The sequence below is a fragment of the Molothrus aeneus genome, chromosome 1, assembly GCF_037042795.1.
Source record: "Molothrus aeneus isolate 106 chromosome 1, BPBGC_Maene_1.0, whole genome shotgun sequence".
NCBI classification, from domain to species: domain Eukaryota; kingdom Metazoa; phylum Chordata; class Aves; order Passeriformes; family Icteridae; genus Molothrus; species Molothrus aeneus.
The window spans coordinates 4,616,650-4,634,473 of record NC_089646.1 but is presented as its reverse complement, the minus strand read 5'-3'; the positions used below and the strand labels follow the sequence as shown (position 1 = coordinate 4,634,473).

At 43.7% G+C, this 17,824-nt stretch overlaps 1 protein-coding gene across 4 annotated transcripts in view; it reads right to left on the bottom strand.

The window, feature by feature from the left end:
* Positions 1 to 6,022: 6,022 nt before the first annotated feature.
* The window catches only part of CTDSPL (CTD small phosphatase like), an 85,848-nt gene continuing 74,046 nt past the window's right edge, over positions 6,023 to 17,824 (bottom strand). For all 4 annotated transcript variants that reach the window (XM_066550677.1, XM_066550695.1, XM_066550685.1 and 1 more), the window contains 3 exons: positions 16,541 to 16,633; positions 14,749 to 14,934; positions 6,023 to 12,475 (listed from right to left, as the gene is read on the bottom strand). In XM_066550677.1, coding sequence (XP_066406774.1) covers positions 12,350 to 12,475; positions 14,749 to 14,934; positions 16,541 to 16,633 — 405 coding nt within the window. In that variant the 3' untranslated portion in view covers positions 6,023 to 12,349. The remainder of the gene's footprint in view (positions 12,476 to 14,748; positions 14,935 to 16,540; positions 16,634 to 17,824) is intronic.

Sequence of the window (17,824 nt, the reverse complement as noted above, 5' to 3'; positions counted from 1 at the left end):
AGCTGCTGCTCTCTTCATTTGCCCAGGTTCTTCATGATCCCATTTCTGCTTCACTGATAATCACACATCAGTTCTCAGGAGGTACCTGCTCTAAAGCTCAAGATGATATCAGGGAAAAGAACCCACCATTATGACTAATTAGTGGCTCTGCTTCAGCATTTCTGGCTGTCTCCAGGATGGAGCTGAGACCTATTTTGGTAGTGAGATCCCTAAAAATGGGTGACAGCACACAAACCCAGTGCCTGTGTGATCCAGCCTGTCAGCAAGCACATCAAATTCATTATTTTAAAAAACATCACAACAAAGTGTCACAGCTGACAACCTGGTTATGAAAAAGTTAAAAGAAGAACTTGATTTTTCTATAAAGCTGAAATTTAGAAAATCTGGCTCCCTTTGCTGCCTTGTAGCTGACTCATTGCAGGCAGATAAAAAACATCCCCCAGGAGCCAAAGACTTTCAGGAGAACAAGAGTGATGTGGAATTAAATGACATGAGGCCACAACCTTTACAGATTAGAAAAGAAAATCTGTTATTTGTGGAATGGTTTTACCCCTTGGACAATGAGTGCTCCAGGCTGCAAGGCAAGATGTATTTTATTACCATCTGTATGGCAGATTATCTTTAGTCAAGTGAGCAGTTTGCCTTATCTCTCTCTGAGTGATCACAACCACTCCTCCCTCAGGAGGGGACATCTGCTGATAACAGCCATGGAATGTCCCTGCATGGCTGATAAGAACTACAGCATCCCATTGGGAGATGTGAGCCCAGAGGGAGGAGCCAAGCATTCCTACCTGGATATAATCTGGAGATTCTGAACACCAGCACAGCTTCTCCACTGGATTTCCCAGAGGAACAGCAGCTGCCTCTTCTTCCACTGGATCTTCAGAGGAAGAGACTGCACCTTTCTACAGGATCCCTGCTCCAGCAGAGCCACCCCTGACACTGCAGGAGGGCTGAGCCACAATTCCAATGGGACTGCTGCCAGCACCCTGACCCACAGGGTGTCAGGTTGGGTTCTGACTCTGTCAGTGTTGTTCTAGTGCACTGCATTGTTTATTTTATCCTTTTATTTTTTTTTTCTTCCCTAATAAAGAACTGCTATTCCTGCTCCCATATTTTTGCCTGAGAGCCCCTTAATTTCAAATTCATAGCAATTGGGAGGGGTGGGGAGGGTTTACATTCTCCATTTCAGGGGAGGCTCCTGCCTTCCTGAGCAGACTCCTGTCTTTCCAAACCAAGACAATGAGGTATAGATAATTTCCTTCCCTTTCATTCAAGTGAAAGTGAGAAGTGCCTGTGCCCCAACACCATCCAAGGAACTGAAAGAATTTGAGGAGAAACTGGATCTAGGAGAGACCCAGATTTACCATCAAATCATTAACTGGGGCCTGACCTTTTCCCTGGCACACTGCAAAGGTTCAGAAATGCCTGTCAAGGAATTTTTCTCCTTTTAATTTAAATTTTTCATATTGGCTGGGTAACATTCATCAAGTTACACCCCTTCATCCTGCATGCCATGGGGAACATGGATTTGCAGGTAATCTGATTTTAGCAGCCAAGAATGTCTTTGTTTTGCTAACAGAGATGCAGAGTTCCCTGCAGCAGCTTCCCCTCAGCTCCAACAGCCCCAGGGTCCCGTGTGGCTGGACCAAAGGTGTCTCTTGGAAAAGCCAGGAACTGGGCCCAGGCAGGGATCCCAGATGGGATTTAACTTTTAGGGCAGTCTTGCTCTCATGAATTGAGGCAAAAGAGGAGGAGCCATCTGTTGGGGAAGATGAAATAGGAAAGCGTTATAAATATGATTGCCTGGCAAAAGATTTTGAGAATATGGAAACTATAAGTGAGATTGAAATGAAAGCAAGCTTTGAGATCCCTCAGTTACTGAACAACTGGAAAACAATGGTGTGGCCAGCTGAAGGTAATCCCCTTTTGATGGAACAACACCCTCTGCTTGCAGACAGGCCCAAGGGTCAGAGCAGACCCCATTGGCTTGGCAGAAGGGGCCCAAAGAGGAGTTTTTAGGGTTTAAAATGTAACACAGTATGGTAATGTAATGATTCTTATAGGATGTATGTAAATGCTATAGGATTTCTATATTGTACTAGATTGGTTAGTGAGAATTAGAATATTCAACACAGAAGAAGATTTATGGTATTGTAACGGGAACCTCGCACTCTTACCCCTTTTTACTTTCTTACCCTCTCATCCTCTCTCCCCCTCTCTTCTCTCAGCCTGCTCCAGCTGTGTCTGGCAGCTCCCAGCAGGGCCCTGCACCCAGGCCCTTTGCAATAAACCCCAAGTTCCAAGCCGTGGCTTCAGAGATCTCTCATCCCATGCTACCCCCCGATGCTCTGGCATCATCCAAGCCAGAGGGAAACAGCCAAGGTTGGGTGGCTCCTCCTCAGCTGCTGGGGCTGCAGAGCCCCCCCTGCTTCACCATGGTCACCCCATTCCTGGGCACAGCCTGCCAGGAGGGGCAGGGTGAGGAATGGGAGTCACAGAATCAAAGGAGAGCCCAAGCTGAAATAGATCCTGATCGTCTGCTCCAGCCTCTCATGGAATGGAAAGGGAGCCTGGGTGAGGCTTTCCATCAATGTCCAGTCCCACCTGGAAACCCTCCAGCCTTGGGGGCTCCACCACATCCCTGGGGAAGTTGTTTCCATGATTCATGAAAATGATTTTCATGATTTTCCCTGACTGTAAAGATTTCTTGTGTCAAGATAAAACCTCTTCTGGGGCAACTTCCTTGTTGTCTTCTCCACGGCTCTGTGGGAAGAGAGAGGGGAGGAGAGAGCCTCCATCCTTTTTGTGGCACCTTTCAGCCCTGGGCTGTTGTGATGAGGAGCCCCCTGAGCCTTCTCATCCCCAGGCAGCAGGGACCCAACTCCTCTGCCTTTACTCAGGTGCTTCCAGGTGGGAAGGAGCCTACCAGGAGAGCAGAAAGCCAAGGAGATGGGCTGAAAGGGGTGGCTAATGGCTTGGCAAACCCACCTTTCTCCCAAAAAACCCAAGAAGCAGATGCTGCAGTCACTAACAAGGATTCCATTTCCATTCCCTGGAAAGGTCCCACCCTTGGGTGCAGGCTGTCCCCTGTCCCTGTGCCCCTGGCTGCCCTGTCCCCTCGCCCCCGCTCCCAGGACACTGGCAGGGAGCGGAACTGGCACAGGGAATGTGCCTTGTCACACACCTGCCAGCTTGGCACCACTTCTGTTCCTTCTTTTTTTTTTCCCTCCCCCTCCTGGAGATTCAACATTTGTCCACAGTTCTCCTTGTGAACTTCAGCCAAAGCTCAATTTAAAATGATGTTGCTTGAAAAAAAAAAAAGGTGAGCAGCGAAGCTTTTGGAGGAAAAAATGGTTTAGCACACTAGGGGAGGTGTAAGGACATGATTTAGAGCTCAACTAGTTGAGAAACACTGATTTCCCTCTTTTATTTTCCTGCTCTGGTCACATATTTCTGCATTTTCATGGAAGAAAAAATAACCAGTGAGTAGAATTATTATGAATGCTTATCCTGTGTTCAGGTGTGGAGCCACCAGTTCCTTTGTCAAAAGAAACTCAGGAATAAGTGGGCAATGAAGAAATTGCTTTTGAAGTACTAAAAGGGATTTTGAAGTACCAACAGGGATTTTTTTACCTGAAGGGAGGCGTTATCCATGACCTGTGGAGCACAGTCCTGGCCCTCAGGGCACTCAGACATCCAAAGCTGTGGTGATGCTCCATGAGATAATAAAGTCATTTAAATTTCCTCTAGGGCGCCTTTAAAGGGCAGCGCTGCCCGGCTGCACCATCTCGTGGTGTGACCGAGCCCTGCACGGCCAGAGCCTTTCAAACCTGCCTTTTTCCAAGACTTCCATCACTGACACGTCAAAGCCAGACCATGGCACGGCTTGGAGCACCACAATCCCCACCACAAGAGCCATCCAGACTTTCCTCCCTCATGCTCCTCTTTGGGATGCAACAATCCGATTGTTTTCCAAGCATCATCATCACCCTGAGCATTTGCCTGATCCCTCTGGTTGTTATTCCAAGATCTATCCAGCAGGTCAGGGCTGGTTACTCATCTCAGCCTGCTGAGGGTGACTGAGATCTGGTACAGAGGATTCCAGTGAGACCAGGGCTCCAGTATTGAGAGGAAAAATCAGAAGGAAAGTTAAGAGTCACAGAGCTCCAGCCCTGTGGTGCAGAGCCAAGGGCAGGACCTGTACGTGCTCAGCCTCAGCCCTACTCCCACACAGCACCCGGGCCCTCGCAGCTGTGACTCTTTTCCAACCAAAATGATTCTGTAATTCTGTCATTAAACGGGTTCTTTAGGTTCTTCTGACAAAAATTTCCCTCTCTTCTTCTAGATGCATTTGCTTGTGAAGGAGAAAGATGCACTAAAAACCCCACAGATAAATTTTACACAGATCTCTGGTTCTCAGTCTCTGAGGGTACAGCAGGGATTAACCAGGGGATCAGGTAGAGATTAGAAAGAAAGAAACCTAACAGCATTTATAAAATAATTTTCCTATTAAAAACACACATGAAAATGCCAGACTTTCACCTTTCTGTGGGTTTGTCTTGCAGCAAATGCTTCACTTGCAACCACCTTCTTCAGCCTGATCCTTCCATGCAGACCTAACTCGAGACATGTCGGAACCCAGGACATTGCTCTGGCTGCCCTGGAGGACTCCAGACCCTGGCAGGGGGCTCAGAGACCTTGGCACTGAGTCAAAACCACCTGTGCCTTTGATTTTAGCCCATGGAAACAATTACCAGCTTTGTGTGAGGATTTACAAGCCACAAGAGTTTGAGTAGAATGATAGTTAATTTTTCATGGGGTGAAAAAGTAGAATTTTGGGGATTTAGAATGGGGGTTCAAGAGGCAAGATGGAGGAATCTCGGTGTGTCCTTTCTTCTTTTTCTTCTTTTTGTCCTCCATCTTCTGCTGGGATGGTGGCACTTCTGGATTGGTTTAGAGTAGAGACAGACTGTCTAACATAGGTGATAGGTACTGGAAAATTATTGTAAATAAAGTACAGGTAGTTTTTAGTATGAAAAACTAACAGTGCCCCAAGGGCAGTCAGTGTGCCACAAACCAACCTGCTGGACAGACCTCAGCAGGTCAGAGAAAGAATGTCATAGATAAGAGAAAATAAACAGCCTTGAAAACCAGAGCTGAGGAACCTCGACTTCTTCTTCGGTCGTGGGGCTGGGAAAAAAGACTTTCAATACCTCAGGAGCCATTTCAGCAACACAAAACCCAAGAGAGACATGAGCCAGGTGAGAAACACGTGGTGTTCCCGTGGGCACCTTGACCCCATCCAGCTCCAGCAGCTCCCCCAGCTTCTCCTTTCCCTCAGGGGATGAATGTTTGCTGCACACCGGGTGACCCCAGACCTGTGCCAGCTCAGCTGCCCAACAGCAGCACTCACAGCAGACACTGCCACAGAGAGGTGACACCACAGCCTGGGAGGAAGGCAGTGATCCTGATCCACTCTCAGCCCCATTTACCCCTAAAAAGCCAGCACAGGCAGGTGAGGAACCAAACTGTCTCAGGGATGCTGGGAATGGCATCATACAGGGGGTGCTGCCTGCCGGGACTGGAAGGGGTTTGTACAGAACCCACCCCAGCCACCATCAGGTTTCCTCCTGTCCCCTCACCCTCTCCCACAATCCAGGATCTTGCTTTTCTCAGCTCCATCTTACAGGCTTCAGTGGCTTTGGAAAGCAGCCAGATGGATTTATCCACACCTCAGCAGGTTAACCAAAAGGAACAGGAGCTGAGCCTTTCTGCCAAATCTGCTGGCACAGGAAGAAGGCCTTGGTGCTCAGCAGTCAAGGCTTTCATCTTTAGTAAAGCCCAGTAGCTCCCAAGAGTTGAGAAGAATGGAATGAGAACTTTCTGGCCTGATTCTCTTGAAGTCTTTGCTTCCCCCTCCCAATGCTTTCCTCACAGAGAATGGCATGTGGACAGAGAAAAGGGGATTTCTGGGAACAGACCTAAATTATTTGCATTATCAGACATGAAGAGAATGAAAAAAAATAACACAGATAGTTTATTGTCAAACTGAATCAAAGCATGAAAAAAAAATTACAAGGTTACACTGTAAAGAAATTTGGTTTTCATCACAAAAGCTCATTAAAATCAAAGAAAACAACCCATTGTCAAGCCAGCAACTCCCCAACAACCCCCCTGAGCTTCTGAGTGCAACATTTATTGCAAGGCTGGGAATTCAGAGGCGGTGACATCACGTTTGTAGGGACAAAAGGATCAGCCCCTCTTTATCTGGAGGGACAGAGGTTCTCCAGGGGGGTGACACAGGTTCTCTGAGGGGGTGACACGTGTCTGGCTGAGTGGTGACTCCTCTGTTCCCTCTGAGCAGCAGCAGCCTGGTCCTTGCTGGGGTGCAGCCCGAGGTGAGGAGGGTGATGGGTGCCAGCTGTGCTGGTGTCCAGCTTTTCCTGCCTTTTCCATCCCCAGGTGTGTCCATGCCATGAAACCAAAGCCTGGGTCCAAAACCGAGCGATGCTGGTTTGGGGGGAGAGCTGGGAGGCACCACAGGGGGACACAGCCACAGCCACCACCTCCCAAACTCCTTGTGAGCCCCTTTTAGCCATGGCCAAACCTCCCCTTTTGACCCTGGGGTGCAGTGCAGAGGGAACCCTGCCCTGTGGAGCCACACTGACCCCTGAGTGTCGCTCAGAAACGCCCTGAACACGGACGGCTTCAACCACGGACACCCTGCTCCCAGCACAGCTCCTTCCCCACACAACTCCTGCAGCTGTCCAAGGCTGACAACTGTCCAAAACACTGGGTTACCCACTGATCCCTGCTTCTCCAGCAGAGCCAGCAGAGCCAGAGAAGTCCAGAACTTTCCAGAACAGTCCTGGGCTCCTGCCAGCGTGGCTGGGCTGGTGGAAGTCTGGATAGTCTGGATGGCAAAGGCTGCTTGCCAGGAAAACTGCTGGAGGCTGCATCCCACCTGGAGCAGCCCCACCCCACCCTGCAGGGAATTGCAGAGCAGTTGGATTTCCTTCTGAGTCAAAAAGACAACAAAAAGGGGGAAAACCCACTGGAAAGCCTTTAGGTGTACAGACTATTGTGTATTCGGTTGTGCAGACACTTGGTTTCTGTCAGCACAGAACAACAGGAGCTTTCTCACCACTATAAATGAGCTGTTTTATCAATTTTGAAACACTTGTTTTACCAAGTGGAAAATAAGAGAAAGGCATCTTTATCCTCATCTTTATCCTAAGTGGCAGCTAAGGAGATTGGTAAAATTAAAAACAAAACCAAAACCAAGCCAAACCTAAATAATCAAAAACCTGACCAACCAGTACAAAGTAAAGGCAGGCCAGGTCATTCCAACCAATTATAGGACTAACTAAAAAGTATTTTAAATTGCAACTAACGTGCTATCTTGAGCCAGTTGCTAATTCCAACAGGCCTGAGGTTTTGTGCTCATAAAGCATCAATAATATGTGCCTTTCCTAGAAAGGAAGGCTCTGCCTAAGTCTTACTGTGTCAGATAAAAAGTCCCAAAATAGATTTTTCCAACCAAATAAAGTGTTTTATTCAGATATTCATGTGGATATGGCAGTGATGTTAAGAACAGCTATTCAAGTAGCTGAAGTAAGCCCTTCAAAAGAAGTCACACAGCTTTGAGACTTGAACAAATTATTGTATGATCTCATCCAAGAGATCTAAATAGCTGGAACATCTGCAAGAGTCGCCACCAATTTATTCAGCAGAGTTCATCAGCAGTTCATCAGCTCTGTTTGCACAAGCAGGTGCCAGGGCAGCCACTGAGGAGTCCTGCACGTGACTGAGAGAGGACAGGGGGACGAGGCTGGGACAGGGATGGGTGGCTTTACCCTCTGACATGGATGTGCATTAGCAGGAGTGAAGCCCCTGCTGAATCAGTGCCTGTTACTGAAGGAGAAGTGCAGAAATGCTTTTTCCCAGAGAAGTATTACATGCACAAGTAACTATATTGTTAAAAGTTTTTATTTGTGACAGTAAAGAAACCATTCAATACCTGATTGACAACACTTCTCTCTCCTGCAAACACTCATATGGTATCTGTAGTGTTTCTCAAGTATTGCTGGATTGTTCATTGCATCAAAGTGTAAACAGCTCCATCATAAGGAAAAAAATAAAGGAAAAAAAGAAAGAAAAAAAGAAACATTTCCATTGCTTACTCCTCTGTTGAGGAGCTCCCAATAGATCTTTAACAAGAAATAAGAGAGAGTCAGCTGGGATTTTACAACATCATGTGAAACAGAGAACTGACAGCTGGTTTTGCATAGTTAGCCCAGAGATTTTGAAGCAATTGCCCCACGCCAGCCTCACCTGCCCCTCCTCACCCCACAAAGGCAAAAAACATCACAGCACCTTGGAATCAGAGGCACAAACTTGTTTTTGTTTTACAAATAGGGCTGTGCAGAACTGTGGTTTATTAGGTTAAAAACAATCTGTCCAACAGAGGGTTACGCCTTCGGAAGTCACACAGCTACAGATTCTTTTTCTTGTTTTTTTGGTTTTTTTTTCTTTTTTCTTTTTTACATTGAAATTTCAAAAGCTGCAACATCAGCACACACCAGTGTCATTTAGATACTTTATTGTCCCCAACCAGTCTAATCAAAATCATGCTGTAAGAAAAGTGATTGCGTACACTGACAACCAAAAACGCCTCCAGGTGTTGAGTTTCTTCCACGTACAACTTTTGCTGTTTTAATAAAGATCAAAAGGGCGAAACAAAGAGACAAAATTATTCTTCCAAAGCTACCTAAATGAACACAGCAATATTGTACATTTGCCACCACCTCCCCATGCCCAGCCTGCCACGCCTCGTGGTGTGACCAAAGATTCTGTGCACAGCCCTAAGGTTACAAATGGCAATTTCTTTGTGAACACTTCTGTTGGGTTTCAAGGGTCTAAGGCATTCTGCCTTACAGCTTCATTTAAAAATACCCATACAGGCAAAAAAACCGGTTTTTTAACCCAACATAAAAAGGACAACAGAACTTCAGGCCAGGCAGCATGTCTTTAGAATGACCAACTGGGAAAAGAGTTTGTAATATTTCTATAATATCCAGAACTAGAATTGAAACCCAGGGTTTAGAACAGCCCTGGTGACCTGCATGCAGTAACTGCACTTCAAAATATGCAAGAGATTTAGGAAACAAGGGTTGTTTTTTTTTTTTTCCTATTTGATTTTTTTTTTTAAATCTTGTATTCAAAATACAATCAAATACCCGTATTGCAAATTTTACAAACATTCCACTCGTTCTCTGGCTTTATGGACAGAACTCTATTGCTTTTTTCAGAATCTAGAAACTCTAAATATATAGCGTATGTATATCCACGCAAACTCAACACTTGAAATTTCAAGTATGATGATAGTGTCAAAATAAACAACTGTGACAGTTGTTGGCCAAATCTGAATACCCAGGGGAGTCCAAACCTGATTGCAGAGCACTCTGAGTTTTATTCCCATACAAGTTGGGTGGGTTAAAAAAAATAGAACTGATGAGAACTTATAGAAAATACTCTTAATGCTAACAGAGATCAAAGCTGTGCTACGTTTTTTGTCTTTGTATTGTCACTAAGTGTCATTTTAATGCTGTACTAAGTTACAGTAAGTTGGGTTTTTTAAAATTTGGGGGGGTTTTAAGAGCCAAAATGATACAGTACAAGTATGGCTGTACAGAACATCATCAGAACTGTTCCTCCAGAGGCTGGTGCAGAAGTTCAGTTGCCCATTCTATGTGGATTGGAAAACAATACAAGACACATTAATAATATAATCAACATTCATTCACAGACTTAAGGCAACTGGTTCATGAAATCGCTGCTTGCAGAGATGCAGACGGGTGACACGGTTTGTCTCACGTCCCACAGGTCACAACTGTCACACGGCCCTGGCTCGTGGGTTATTTACTCTTGGTCTGATTGTTTGGTCTAATGCTAACGAGAACAAGTCTTTGAATTTCTTCAGCCATTCCTCTCATACCTGCACGACTAACTACAACCTGAATACTTCCCTGCAAACTGCACTGGGGCCCTGGAGCCACAGGCACAGTTGAAAATACTGCTCAGAGAACAACTTTTTTTTTTTTTTTTTTTTGGCAGCTTATAGTTTCATTACTCTGGAGTCAAATAGAAAATTAAACCATCTTAAACTGAAAGTAAACGTTAATGGACTAACCAGAATCCACACGTCCTTTTTCTTGTTTGATTTCTTTTTGTTATATTTTAAACAAAGTAGGCTTTTTTTTTCTTTTTTTTTTTCAGATTTTTCATTTTTAAACTCGACACTTTGTCTTTTTGTTGTGGCACAGATTTATACAGTACTAAGGTGATGCCAGCTGGTTAAGAAACAAAAGGGTGATGCCCTAGAGACTCATGGGTGTGATGGGACTGCCTCCAGCACCCCTGGGCCCAGCCACAGCTGGAGCACAGCTGCACTGCAAGGGGGGCTCAGTTTGATACTGCACCCACCAGCACCCACTCACTGCCTGTGCAGACTGGCCTGCCCCTCTCAGATGGATTTGTTAAGCTGCTTCACCAATGGTTTTGAGACGAGGATCACAAGCCCCAGGTCCATCACAAAGGAATTTGGTTTTTTCCCAAGTCACTGGGACTTTTCAAGGAAAAGAGAAAAGGCAAAGGGGGTCTACAATTCAGAATTTAGCACAAGGCTAATTAGAAGCACCAAATAATCCATTTAGTCTTCTCTGATGACAGCCAAACACAGCTGCACTTTTTATGTTTGCAGATTTCTGCTGTGGACAATAACTGAAAGGTGACACTGGAAAGGGGGAGGGAAAAAAAGGTGTGCCTTGTTCTTCAAAGGCATAAAAAATTTAAAAATCATTCATCTGAAATACCTATGGCACTGCAGAAGATGTTAAGCAGGCTCTCAGATTCAGAGATGAGTCTAACTCAACTCCAAAGCCAGAGGATCAATTTTAGTCTAGGCTAGTAACTTCTGCCCTTCCAGCAAGACTTGATACAGCTCATAATCTGCACCTTCCACCTTGGGGAAAAAGAAATAGAAATCAAAGGTGTGGGCAGCAAACTTCCTGCATTTTCATGTATCAAAAAAAGGAGAGAGCTTCATCTTAAGTGAAAAAAAAATTGAAAAAAAAAAATCCCTTACAGGTCACCTTTAACTGGTATATCAGATACCAATGGATTAATCCATGGGGGTGGGTTATGAAGCCTGCATTTTATTTATTGCCCAAGTTTGCAGCTTACAGAAAATGTCTCATAGCACAGGCACAGTGGCAAAAACAGTATAACAGCCGATGGTCAACTCCATTTGGTGAGTATACAGTAGCAGCAATGAAAAGAAAAAAGTACTCCAAACAGCTCAATGTAGATCCAGCTTCCCCAGATGGGTTGTTTTGAGAAAAGACTCTTAAGCTAATAAATAGATCTCCTTGCTGTTCTCCCAAGATAATGGTTTTCCAAAAAAGAAGAGGCATGGCAGTTGTGCGTGAGCAGAGACAGCAGAACTTCATCTGCCTGCAATTAAAGGTGCTTTAGGTCTATCAGCCACCTCATCTTCTCAACTCCATCACTCCCTAAATACTCAAAACAACTGCAGATATGTTTTAAAACTGTGCCCAAAATCCTCATCAGTGAAACAACCATGTTAATGACCCCAGTTCACCCCTCCCACGACCGCCTGAACCTTCTGAGCATGACAAAGTGTAACACAACTCATTGTCATCGTGGAGACAGGAACCCAGCATCTTGGTTTCAACTTTTTCCTTTGTTATATATTACAGTGCTCTATAAATTTTTTTTTTCCTTTTTCCTTTTAAAGCATTTAGACAATACAAGACTAAAAGATGTCTGGAAATACGTCTTATACAAAAATGAATTTTTTTCTTAAAATAACATTCAAAAAGGCACTTCATTCTGTAAGAAAAAATTCAGAGTCAGGTCAACTGCTCTAAGCAGGGGGGTAAAATTGTCTGCATAGTGGGAGGGGAAGAAAGGGAGAGAAATTCAACTGCTGAAATACAAGCTTCTTTTTTTTTGGCATGTTTTAAGAAAAGCTGATCCAGTAAAAGATGTCCATTTATGAAATTAATTAAAAGAGTCCCATTTAAAATAGCTTTTTTTTTTTCCTTTAAAAAAGTAGTCTGAACACATGACCTTAGGAGTCAGGCTTCTGAAGGCTTAATAGCATCACTCATGATTGTCCTTCGTGTCCAATGTAACAGGAAGATCAAGAGTAGCACTTCTGACTGGGGTGACCTCCCCAAGCTTACATTTGAAAGAGCTGAAAGAGATGGAGACAGCCTCTAGCAACTGCAATCTAGGAGCAGGAGTCAGTCAGAGTTAAGGGCTACCTGTTGCAGAGTTTATGAAGCATACTGTAAACTTCTTCCTCTTTGCTTAGTCCTTCAAAGAAAGGAATAAGATCTAGCAGCTCTGTGTCTGTCATGTCATCAAACCAGGACTGCACAGGCACCTGAAACAAAGCAACCAACAAACACTGAGAGGGTTTCATGATGTAAAAGACACGTGAGTTTTGTCTGTGTAGGTGTTCTGTAACCATCACCACCATGCTGTAATCATCATGGCAATTAGCTACTCATTAGCATGCAGGTGGAGCAGCAGGGTCAACCCCAAGCCCAACCAGGACAGCTGAGCTTCACCTGCATGTCCAGGTGACCCACATGACCCCACACTGGGCAGCTCTCCTTGCTTTGCCTCCTTGGTATCCAGAACAGACTGGAAGGCAGGCACAGCTTATGAAGCTGCACTGACACTTTATTTGCAGGCAAGTTTATTTTTTCCCCTGTAAGAATTATCAGAGTGAGTCACCAGGCACAGGCAGGCAGCAACAACCCCTTCCAGCATGGGGTTTGGAGGAAATGTTTAACTGCAAGGGCAGAACATTGTTCAGGTAAAAATGTTAGATCTAGTGAGTGCAGTCAGAGAACAACACAGATAATAACCCTTCTTAAATATGCAGGCTGGATTTGGGGAAGGTGTTCTGTGTATCTTCAGCACACTGAGGTCTTTCCAAGACTATCTTGGATCTTGTTACAAGCTCTGGTTTCTGCAGAGACTCCAGTATCAGTCAGCCAGCAGCACTTTTCTATACATGATTAAACCACTCTGACAAGGCCCTTAATTTCATCTCCCAAATTTCTACAGCTCATTATTTCCTTGGCACTGATTTCCAAGATACCAAATGATGATCTTGGATCAGGTTCTTAATTTTAACCATGAACATAAATTAGAGCTACAGGTCCTGGTTATTATAAATGGCAGCTTTAAACCATGTGTGGCACCAACCAGAAAAATGTTTTCACCCTATCACTTAGGGCATCACAATATTAGGATCTGAACTTGAAAGCTGACTGCTGGAAGATAAATAGCTCTTGATATAAAAAGAAAAAAGAAAAAAAAAAAGATTCTGGAGAGGCAGGACTGTGCAAAGCAGTGTTCTTAATAAAAGATTTCCTACATTGATTTTTAACAGTTCACAAAGAAGGCAGCCTAAAAACATCAAAGCAAACAGTGCACAGCCTGGTTGTCTAAAAGTCAGCAGATCTAAGAGTTCCAGCTTCTCCCCTGGCAGCTAAAGCAGATGTGAGCAGCTGTGCTGGCTGCAGCCATGGATGGAGCACCCCAGACCTCTCCTTCAGAGCTCCTAGAGCCAGTACAAACACACTGAAAATGCACATTGCTCCTCATTGTTCTGCCCTACAGAACTGCTGCCTGCCCTTTATCCTTATTCCTAAACCTTGATTAACTTGTTGACTAACAGTTCTAATTATGGAGCTATGACAAAAATAATTGAGGGAGGAGCATAACAACACAACAGGATCTTGTTGGTTTTTTTTTCCCTTCTTTCCCTTACAACAAATGCAGATCTCAGTAGCAACCAGTAAATCATTTATTATCTTGCCTAATAAAATATTGTTCACACAATGAAAAAAGATAGGAGTACCCAAAATGAAGTTCAAGCATGTGGCACTCACATTCTCTGATTTTTCTCCTGGGAAGCTGAGAAGCCTCAGAGAAAAGGAAAACAATTCTTATCTCATTTGCTTCTCCTGTGTTGTGCTCACATGTGGAATGTGTTTGGAGATTGTTCACCCACAGGTGATTGTTCCATTGGATTCTGCTGTGAGTTGTTTTCACTCATTGGCCAATCAGGGCCAAGCTGTGTTGGGACTCTGGAGAGAGTCAGGAGTTTTCATTATTATCTTTTTAGCCTTCTGTAAGTATCCTTTCTGTATTCTTTAGTATAGTATAGTATAGTATTCTTTAATATAATATAGTATTATAAAGTAATAAATTAGCCTTCTGAGAACATGGAGTCAGATTCATCATTCCTGCCTTTGTCAGGGGTGCCTGGAAATACAACACAAGCAAACCATTCTTTCTGCAACCACTACTCCAAAGAACAAAATCTGTGCTGCAGGGCAGCTTTGTTTCTTAGAGCTGGGTTGGTTTTTCAGGTTCCACACCACTTGGTATTTCTCAAAACTGCTGGAGCTCAAGGGAGCAGCCAAAGCTCAGAGCACAGGAGCAGTCATGGCTGTGACACTCTGTCAAGATCACTTTGCCCATGTCCTTCACCACTTGACAGCGAACCCCAAAACCCACCGCAGCCTAAAAAAACCCACAAAATCTGACAGAGTGCTCTGAAAAGTCAATTTTCTGAATCACAAAACCTGGGCAAGGGCCAGAGAGATGAAGTTAGGCTGGAGTACTCAGAATACTTACTGCATTTTCAGGATGGAAGATGTAAGATGCAGGAGAATTATCTACTATAATAACTTTACTCAGCTCACGGCCCAGTCGACTCAGATCCTTCACGTAATTGCCTCGGTGGAAAACACAGGATTCTCTAAAGAGCCTTGCCCTGAACACACCCCAGCGATCCAGTAAGTCAGCTACTGGGTCTGCATACTTAAAAATACAAGTCAGAAACATCAAGTTAGCAACATGCAGAAAAGGCTGATTTCACAGAGAAGGGACACAATTTCAGATAAAATGCCTCTTTTCTCCATTTTCGTCCCTGTTCCTTGTTAATTAACTCAATTGCCTGCAAACCTGAAGTGATTAATAAAGAGATAAAGCAAAAGTAGGACAATTCTCTTTCTAGATAGAGAAGGCTAACTTGCACTCTAAATATTTATTCTGTGATTTATTAATTAGGTTTTATTCTCAGGGCCAGCTTAAGAGTTAACCTGAGAGTTTTCTAGAGGTTGATGGATCCAGAGATCTCACCTGCCATTACCATAAAACCAGCCAATGCTAATAGAAAATCAATATGAAGCTTTTCCCCAGCTGATTTGTTTCCATGTGCCTCTGAAGATAAACTGCAGTGAACCAATCTGAGCCTGATGTGGCTCTGCCAAATGATGCCCTTGGAGCAACTGGGTCAGCAAGACTCTTAATATTACCAAACTGCATAATTAGGCCAAAAAGCATCAGCCAAAGAAGTTATTAATAAAAATACTCATGTACAATACCAGGGAAATTCTCATTTTATACATAAGATGGTATTTTAAGTGAGGCACAGCTTAGAATCCAACAATTTATATAAAGTGACCAAGAAGAAGTATCCAAATAAACTCAAACATGAATAACCACATAGTTGAAAATGGTAGTTACATCTTATTATTGCACAACAGGAGTCACCATTTTCCTATATTTTAAACCAAGAATAAAACCTGATGTTAAAATCAATCATCTTTTGATTATGAAATAAGGCACATAATTTCAGTATGAAACTGGGGCAGTATTTAGGATTTTCTCAACATGACTGAACAGTATGTGGTAAAGAGAATGCAGGGAAAAAGGCTTTGCAGAAGATCAGGGTCCTGTCCCCTGCCACCATCTCTACACTAGGCTGGAGCAAAAGCTTGCCATGCTAGAGCACTACTTAGAAATAACCAATGTCATTTTACAAACAAGACACCACAAATACAATACACTGAAGGAAGTGAAGAATTCCAGATCACTCTACTACTGGAACATCTACCACAAAAACTACCTACAAGCCACTACTGCTACTGCGGGACCAGAGGGCACAAAATATTCCTGGGGACGTTTCAAGCTTTGCAAAAAAGGCTTCATTTTCTAACTCCAGGTTGAAATTGCACCTCAAGAGAGCAAGAAGCTTGGTTCCCAATTTCCAGTGAGTTTCTGAGTCACTGGTTGATGGTGTAGACAGGGTTTAATTCGGTGTTTTATTTCATTCCCCCTTCACTGGCACTCTATTTGTTCTAATTTCTCACTATAACCATGGTAACTTGGGAGCCTTTCATATTGGCATCATGAGCAATGCATGGAGGCTACATTATGAGACAAGCCCATATGTGATGGTGTTACCATGGAAACACTTACCCACACACTAGCAGACAAAGTACACACTGTCAGACAAAGAAGCAGAAAAGAAGGGGAAAAATTAAGATAGTACCAACTGTGGAAATAATTATCCATAGAAAACCCAACCAAAAGTCCACTGACCAGCATCATAAGGGTTAAAGAGATGAAGGGAGGAACAAACCTTGGCTAGACTGGCTGTGAAGAGTACACATTCAAAGAGCTCTCCCATCCTCTGAAGAAACTCGTCCACATGTGGTCGTTTCAATACATAAACCTGGAATGATAACAGCATTTAGGTCAGATGCTGCTCAAGGAAAAGGAAAAAAAAACCAAAAAAACAAAACCACTCCTGCAATGCCAGCACTTGAAACAAAAGTTAACAGGGAAGCAGTTCAAATGAAATGCTGGGGAAAAAGGAAAGTATGCAAGATAAAAGTAGAGCTCCAATAATGAGAGATTGGCACACACAGGCTGCCAAGCCCCTGCTGGTTATGGAACTGCAAACACTGAGCATCATCAGGAGGGTGCTCCTCAAAAAATCTCATTAAAGGCAAAGGGAGACAGGAGGGCTTCTCAAGAAGTGAGGATCTGGATCTTTCCACCAAACCCATTCTGGTGCTGGAAAGCTGAGGAGCTCCACAGAAGGAATAAATCTGATTAAACCTCTCTGACAGCAGGAATTGCTCAATAGGGACCTGTTTTCTTTCTGTGGCTGATTCTCTCATTTCTGAAATTCCAGGTGCTAAGTACCATAACTCACTATGGAGAGTGATCAAGCCCTCCAGCTCTACAGGGAACCTTTTTCACCAAAAATCTTCACAGCACCATGCAGAAAGCCTAAAAGTGCTGGGTTTGAAATCTGACAAAGTCTACAGCATCTTCTAAAGAGGACCTTGCCAAAAGATGGCAAATTCCCAGGATTTCTGTCCTCTTCAGCAGTGCTCTGCAGCCTTTTAGCACTGCCTTGGCTGCCTGCTGTCAACAACCTGATTAGCAGATTATTAAAGCCTCCCTGCTTCTCCTTGCAGAGCACACAAGATGATTTTGTGCTCACAGAAGATACCAGAACAAGGAAAGTGCTGCTCAGAAAGCTTGGAAACAGCTCACAATATACTGGGAAGCTGGAGAGGGGAGTCTGCTTGAAAAATATTTATCTGTCTTGTTTGCAGTTAGATTAAAAGTTTGAGAGAAAATATTGGCAGCATTTTATCTTCTTTTGTTTGGCAAATAATCCCTAATGCTGGAAATTTCAAGAGGAGAAGTCTGGCATAGAGCTGAATTCAGGAAGAATTGCAAGACTGATGCTATTTCAGGAATTTCATTCTTTGATATGTAAAACTAGATTAATTGTATGTATTTTACTAGATTCCTATTAATAAGAGATTAAAAAAATAAAAATCAAGGTACTCAGAGAAAAAGCCTGAAGGAGAAAAATATGGAAACAGCAGCTTGAACTCAAGTGTAA